The sequence below is a fragment of the Anopheles arabiensis genome, chromosome 2, assembly GCF_016920715.1.
Source record: "Anopheles arabiensis isolate DONGOLA chromosome 2, AaraD3, whole genome shotgun sequence".
Classification (NCBI taxonomy): Eukaryota; Metazoa; Arthropoda; class Insecta; order Diptera; family Culicidae; genus Anopheles; species Anopheles arabiensis.
Window position 1 is genome coordinate 80,945,106 of NC_053517.1, and position 6,939 is coordinate 80,952,044.

At 45.8% G+C, this 6,939-nt stretch overlaps 4 protein-coding genes across 4 annotated transcripts; 2 read left to right on the forward strand and 2 right to left on the reverse strand.

The window, feature by feature from the left end:
• Positions 1-2,471: 2,471 nt before the first annotated feature.
• LOC120895545 (zinc finger protein 706-like) lies at positions 2,472-3,522 on the forward strand. Its single transcript, XM_040299031.1, has 2 exons — positions 2,472-2,607; positions 2,917-3,522. The coding sequence occupies exon 2, from the start codon at positions 2,920-2,922 to the stop codon at positions 3,154-3,156; it is 237 nt and encodes a 78-aa protein (XP_040154965.1). The 5' UTR covers positions 2,472-2,607; positions 2,917-2,919; the 3' UTR covers positions 3,157-3,522.
• Positions 3,523-3,576: 54 nt separating this feature from the next.
• LOC120895546 (zinc finger protein 706-like) lies at positions 3,577-4,429 on the reverse strand. The gene is made up of 2 exons (XM_040299033.1): positions 4,291-4,429; positions 3,577-4,209 (listed from the first exon to the last, which is right to left on the reverse strand). Exon 2 carries the CDS (start codon positions 4,201-4,203, stop codon positions 3,970-3,972), a length of 234 nt encoding a protein of 77 aa, XP_040154967.1. The 5' UTR covers positions 4,204-4,209; positions 4,291-4,429; the 3' UTR covers positions 3,577-3,969.
• Positions 4,430-4,843: 414 nt separating this feature from the next.
• On the forward strand, positions 4,844-5,682 carry LOC120895544 (mediator of RNA polymerase II transcription subunit 20). The gene has a single exon (XM_040299030.1). It carries the CDS (start codon positions 4,961-4,963, stop codon positions 5,615-5,617), a length of 657 nt encoding a protein of 218 aa, XP_040154964.1. The 5' UTR covers positions 4,844-4,960; the 3' UTR covers positions 5,618-5,682.
• On the reverse strand, positions 5,653-6,785 carry LOC120895543 (CDAN1-interacting nuclease 1). The gene is made up of 2 exons (XM_040299029.1): positions 6,449-6,785; positions 5,653-6,369 (listed from the first exon to the last, which is right to left on the reverse strand). Exons 1-2 carry the CDS (start codon positions 6,658-6,660, stop codon positions 5,685-5,687), a joined length of 897 nt encoding a protein of 298 aa, XP_040154963.1. The 5' UTR covers positions 6,661-6,785; the 3' UTR covers positions 5,653-5,684.
• Between the last annotated feature and the right edge of the window lie 154 nt (positions 6,786-6,939).

Here is a 6,939-nt window from a genome sequence, read left to right on the forward strand (position 1 = left end):
ATGAAGAGAGGCCTCAATAAACAGATTATTAAAGATTATTAACGACTGGAAAACCAAACGTCCAAAACATCCTAGCTACAAAACTTCTTTGTTAACACAGTTTCTGAACCGGGACAGGTTCACGATCCTTGTAACGACTAAAACAGATAAAAGTACAGATGGTAGGCTGGAATAAAAAAGAGAGCTGTTCGTGGACACACATGGGCTCAGAACCAATTACGAACGGATTGGTATGGGTTAAGAATCAGTGCCAAGTCCGGTATGAGTTTGGAGTCCGTTCCCCAGGTTAAATATGTATTCAGTTGTAGTCCGATGATCGCTATGAGTTTGGTATCGATACCAAAAACAGTACGGGTCCGGATGAATTCTAGGACCGATATGAACTCGGTACCAGTTCTCAAATTGATATGGGCACGAAACTCGTTGGGAACTGGCATAAGTTGTTCTGAATTACTTGCAATATCGATAGTAGATTTTGAAGCATTTCCAGGATCGACATTAGTTTGGGATCTGTTCCAAGAGCTCAGGTTCAGGGTCAGTTGCAGAACTGGTATACGTTTTGAAATAGTTCTAGGACCGGTACCGGTTCTAGACTCAGTTCCCGATCCTTAATGCTATCAGTTCCAGGGCTGTTAATAGATTTAGTAGACCTTTTTTTTTGAATTCCTGGTCCGGTATGAAACCAAAATCCGATATGGATTCAAATACACTTCCAGCACTGGTATGGGTTCGTTTTCAGTTCCATAATCGGTATGGGTTCAGTGTCAATTCTAGGACTGGTTTAGTTTCAGTGTCAGTTCTAAGATCGGTATCGGATCGGGTTCAGTTTCAAGAGCTATGGGTTCAGGATCAGTTACAGAACTGGTTCACGTTCGGAAATAGCTCTAGGACCGTTAAGGGTTCAGAACCAGGTTAAGGTTCATTATAGGTTATAGGTTCATTTTTCAGGGCCAGTTCGGATTCAGGATCCGTTGCAGAACCGATACAGGTTCAGGACTTGTTCCGAATTTGGTATCGATTCAGTATCAGTTCCAGGACCGGTATAACTTCAGTATAAACATCAAGACAGGTATGGGATTAGAATCATGGTACTCGTCGTGAAACTCGTGACGTACAGTGATAGAACTCATGCATCACATGAGCACATGAGAATATGGTTATTTTGAATTAGCATAAATTTGCTCATATTTTAGCATTACTAAATTACCCCTGTATACATTTTGTTCTGCCGACACAAATAATATCTTATATGAAATTTAAAAAAATAATAATAATATCTTGCGTGATGTAGCTCAAAACATCCTCTTCTATTTAAACGGTCCAGAAACTCCAAATGAAACTTGTTTCGTTTCTTCGACTGCAACCTTGTCGCGGAGTTTGACGCCCTTGGTACAGAGCTCGTCAACGCTCCAAATCGGTGCAATTTCCCCTCTCCCTGGTGAGCGTTTTTGAAAGGCATTGTGAGGGTTTTTGAAGGCTCAAAATGGACGCCAAAAAGCTTGCGCTGTTGTGCGATTGAGTTGGTTGACAAAATTAAATGTCCAAATTAATAAATACACTTCACCTCTCCCTCACTGACCCACGGGGTCCTAAATTTCTTGCGTATGCCATATTAGCATCTGCGCTCCGCCGTCTCACTTACTCATACATGTTCCGCTATCGCTTCAACTGATCCGGTGGTGCCTATCGGGAAAAGCCGATATTGGTCCTTTTAACGGTGCGAATCGCCACAGATTAAGCTTAAACGACTAGAAAATCAAATATCCATAGAAAAAAAATGAAAGCTCAATAGCTTCACTGGTTTGCTCAATAGATGGCGTATTACAACTCATCATTATATTGTTATCCTTTTCTTGCAATGTGTTTCGACAAGTTTCATCTAATCATGACCTATATAGCCTTCTAACTTTCCGAGCAAAAATCTATAAGAATGGTCGGTCGTATGGTCAGATACGTGGGTATCGACACCAACGACCATTACTCAAATCTCACTTGCTTCACTGCTGGTGTTTAGCATTGGAGTTTAGTATTTAAACAATCGTATCGCCGTTCTAGTTCTAGCGATGCATAACTTCAATGCGAAACCGTACAACAGTACAGAGGGAATGAAAAAGCTCTTCAAGCGTGGAAAATCCGAAGGTTGGGTATCATCCCACAAACAGATGGCGTCACCAGCTTTTTGCTATTTTTATAATGCATGAGTCGTTTGCCGTCTGCTAAACGAAGTCTTTCTATATACCGTTTAGGTTAAGAGCTTGAGTCGTTTAGCAGCCGTTTAGTGGTCTTTTAGTGGATTTGTGGCGCTTGGGATATGGACAAAGGAGCACGAAGCGTTCGAAGTGGGAGAAGGGGGCACAAAAGCTCACTTTGAAACGTGCACTGTAGGCAAGTAAAGAAAGGGTAGAGAAAACGAGCGAGATGCAGCGATATTCGAACGTCAAACACACTCGCCATGTTGTACGGGACAACAAAAACTGTCAAAATAAGCCTCGGCCGCTGTCAAACGAAATCCAGAGAGAAAATTTTGCATGCCAAGCACACGACTTTGTACATATTCCGTTGATTTCCCCAAAAACCTTTAACTAAAACGCACTTCCCGTACAAATTGTAAGTATTTCGTGCCCAGCAACTACAAACTGGCGGTGTTGCGTCGCAGTGGTGGGAAAGGCGTTCCGCAAGCGGCCAGGAGAAAGTCACAACCACTTCCCACTCCATGGAGCGCTTGGGAAAACCATGACACACACATCGCTCCATGCACAGTGCCTGCGAGATATGTTCTCGAAACAACGACTCCCACCACCATGCGTGCGCGCCCGTACCAACTGTTCAGCAATGCGAAACGCGTGCATTCACTTGCTAACGGCATATGCGCTTACATTCACCATCCCCTTCCACCCGTTTTCTTCTCGCTCGCAGACGATGGCCCGTGGACACCAGAAGATCCAGTCGCAGCAGAAGGCGCAGGAAAAGGCTGCCAAGATGAAGAAGCAGCAGGGGCACGGGCTGAGCGACCAGATGAAGGCGGCCCAGAAAGCGCTCGTGTTCTCCTGCGCGGTGTGCAAATCACAGATGCCCGACCCGAAAACGTACAAGCAGCACTTTGAAAACAAACATCCCAAAAATGATCTCCCGGCAGAGCTGAAGGACGTCGTCTAAAGGCGAGCGGGTGCGCAAGGGTGCACCACGCCGACCGACCACACACACTAACCAGCCAAAGGGGGTGATGCAGCAGACCGCTTTGGTTTGGGTGTACTTTTTTCCCTCCAGTTCTTTAAACAACCAGCAACCGGACACACACACACACAGAGACGATTGTGGTCTTCGATTAATTTAATTTCGTATCGCGAAATTAAGTAGAGAATTTAGCGCACGCAACGTTAGGCCATGATGAGCATTGCTTCTGTTCGGTTTCCTAGGACTACAGGCAGGCTACCAATCCCTTTATTATTCTGAGCAGCAAATTCTTTGATAATGTGTAACGATAAAGTAAACTAAATAAAGCCGTTGACATTTTTTGAATAATTTACATGCGTTCGGGGGGTTTTCGTAGGGATTGATGCAAACCCAAATCTCATCTCAAGATATACACAATTTATCTTTATTTAATACTTGTCGTGTTGTGAGGTGGTCAGGTAGTGTGGAAAGCGCTTAGGGAAAGTTGTATCTCACAAACAAATGCACGATCGCTTTAAAACCGTTTTCTTTTTCTATCTATTTACATTGAACGTGTGGGTAGGAAACATGCAAACTCTAGGTGCTTTCTTGCACTGAATTAACTAAAACGCGCTCTAACGGTTGATTTGCAAGCATACGGCGGAAGCAGGAGGCAATAATCTCAATGTAAACGTAAGCGACTTTAACCGGCGGCATACACTAACCATCGTTGAAGCAATTCACGGAATCGAACCTCTCGGATAAGCGGGTCACGCCAATCTGTATCACGCCAGCGTGCGTGCGCCCGTCCGATTGTTAAACGTCCTTCAGCTCGGCCGGGAGTTCGTTCTTGGGATGTTTGTTTTCAAAGTGCTGCTTGTACGTTTTCGGGTCGGGCATCTGTGATTTGCACACCGCGCAGGAGAACACGAGCGCTTTCTGGGCCGCCTTCATCTGGTCGCTCAGCCCGTGCCCCTGCTGCTTCTTTAGCTTGGCAGCCTTTTCCTGTGCCTTCTGCTGCGACTGGATCTTCTGGTGACCGCGAGCCATTGTATGCTGGAAAAAAGCCAACCCAAATACGAATGTTAGTTAGTCCATCTCTTCATTATTTGCAAGGCATTTGCAGAGCTATCTTACCGATTTATAAACAAATTTTACACCTTAACTCGGTTGAAACGTACCACGCACCACGATTAGCCTCACCAGATGCAATCTGAACGCTTCGGAAATGGCTGTCAATCGCATCACCTCTTGTCGTCGCACAGAGGTTGATTGATCCGCTCAAAGCTGTGATGGGGTTGGTGATTAAAAATGCATTTACTTACAGAAAACCATTTTTTATAAAAATCTAATAATTAATCATTTAATAATAGACGTTTAAGATCGAAAGTTTTTGGTAAATTTGATAAAACATCGTCCAAAATCGACTTGGGTATGCTGTCAGATATGCAGTTGAAAATGTGATACATTTACTATTTTCTATTTTTTCACTTTAACCACAACATTTTGATAAAATTTTAAACTCTTCTAGAGCATGAACAGTGATTTTGTGAATCGAATCATTGGTCACTTTTTTATTAAATCAACTTTATTCGTTTGCATTCGATACAGGGTGGTGCACTATCCCAACTAACAGCATCCAAGTACGTTGTATCTATTTACCTTGACTAGTTTGACGATGTCACCTTTCGGCTTCGGTAAATAATAAACAACTTTGCGCCGACAACAACACTAAACCGGGCTCCCGTTGCTTTATCTCATCAAATATTTAAGAAATCGCCAACTTTTCCAGTAGCTCTTCCTCGAAATGGGCGTAACTGTGCTGCAACCGTACCCGCTGGAGAAATCCGGCGCCCAAACGATCGATTTTCTGCTGAAGCGCGTGGTAGCGCTGGGCGCCGTACCCGCCGGCCAGTTTCTGGTGGATTGTGAAACGTACAGCTCGAACCCGCAGCTGGGCCCACCGAAAACCGTACACATACTGCACAACTCCGAGCAGCCAGCGTCCGTCTTTTCCATCCTGGACACCGGCACCAAGCAGATACCACTCGTGACCGATGGGCTGTTCGATCTGCTGATGACCCGAATCGCTCCGGCCTACACCTCCAAGAAGCAGACGAAAATCGAATCCAAAGGGCAGCGCTTCGAGTTCGGCGACTTTGTGATCAAGCTGGGCAGCGTGACGATGAGCCAAAACTTTAAGGGCGTGCTGGTGGAGGTGGAGTATCGGCCGTGCCTCGTGCCGGGCAGTTGCTGGGAGCTGATGCGTGAGTTTCTGCAAGGATTTCTCGGCTCGAACGTGTCCAACTCGATGCCCGCCTACTTTACGCAACGCTCCAGCATCAACCCGAATCACTCGAAGGCGAACGAAATCTATCAGCCGATCGATACGATCAACCAGTACTTGGAGCATTTCACCAACTACCGGAAGCAAACAATGGCACCCGTTGGGGTACGGCCTTAACCTTTGCTTCGAGAAAACGCACGTACACGTTAAGGTTTACAATAAAATATCTATTAAATATCTAACATTATTTGGTCCTATTCCTATTGTCTTCGCTGCTGTTGTCGTCGTCCTCCACGAAGGCGGGCAAATTAAAGGTAAGAAATTCCATCTCGTCTTTTGCCGGGAATCCATCCGTCACTATCACATAGTTCCCATTCTCCGGACAATCGGCAATGCTCTCCAGGTAGCCGAACCAGTAAATCACGATCCCGGGACCGAACCGATTCCCATAGCTGGACAGCTGATCCTTCACGTACCGCTTGTGCGAATCCATGTCCCCGAACGACGCCTTGCTCTCGATCCAGTTGATCACCTGGCCACGGTACATGAACGGGACGGCCATCTTCAGGTCGGGCGTTTTGTCGTACCCCGTGCGCCGTAGATCGCCTTCGTCGTAGAAAACCATACCCGCATCCCGGGCCATCTTCTTCAGCCGTACCTCGTACTCTTCGCCGATAAACCGACGCACCAGATCGGTGATGGGTCCGTCCATCGTTTCGCTGTACAGACAGTAGCTTACATTTACGGCCAGCAACGAGTCGGGGATGAGATCCGGCATGCGAAGCATTTCGTTTAACTCCGATTTCGCCATGTCGCTGTAGATTTTGGCCAGCAGGATGCGGCACAACACTATCGATGGGATTTGTAGTTCGATGGCCATTTTCTGCAACACATCGTGGGCCAACGTTTGCCGAGCTATTGCTTGATATCTAGAGCAGCGTAAACAGTGGGTCATTACTGCGTGTTTTCGACAATTTTACATGCATTATTTTCCCCTTCGGTACTTACTCTTTCACTAGGGAAGCAGCTTTGGCACTGATTTTGGAATGATTCGATTTGACGCGCTGCACTACCTCCTTCGCCGTAATGCTGCCGAGTGTGTCGGAAGAGTACTCCGGGAACTTGACCTCCAGCTCCATGTTGCAGTTCACGAACAGGCCATGGTAGTTGCGGATAAAGTTCTGTATTTCGGTAAACCGTTTCACGCTTATTACCACCATCCTGATCCTTCGGCGGGTCGCTGCATACAGATACCGTAGCTGGATGGGATGGAAAAGTTCGATTGCTTTTGAGCTGCTTGTGCGTTTTTCCTCACAAAAAGGTAAACAAACAACCTTGGTACCCCGATGCAGTTGACAGCAGGTAAAGAAAAAGACAACAAATGCCAAGATGCTTGCGGAGGTGCGTCAACTATTTGTGGGTGAAGGAAGAGTGAATAAAATGAAGTGATTTCAGATGAAAAACATAATTTACCAGCAGCAGTTCTACATTTAAATTAC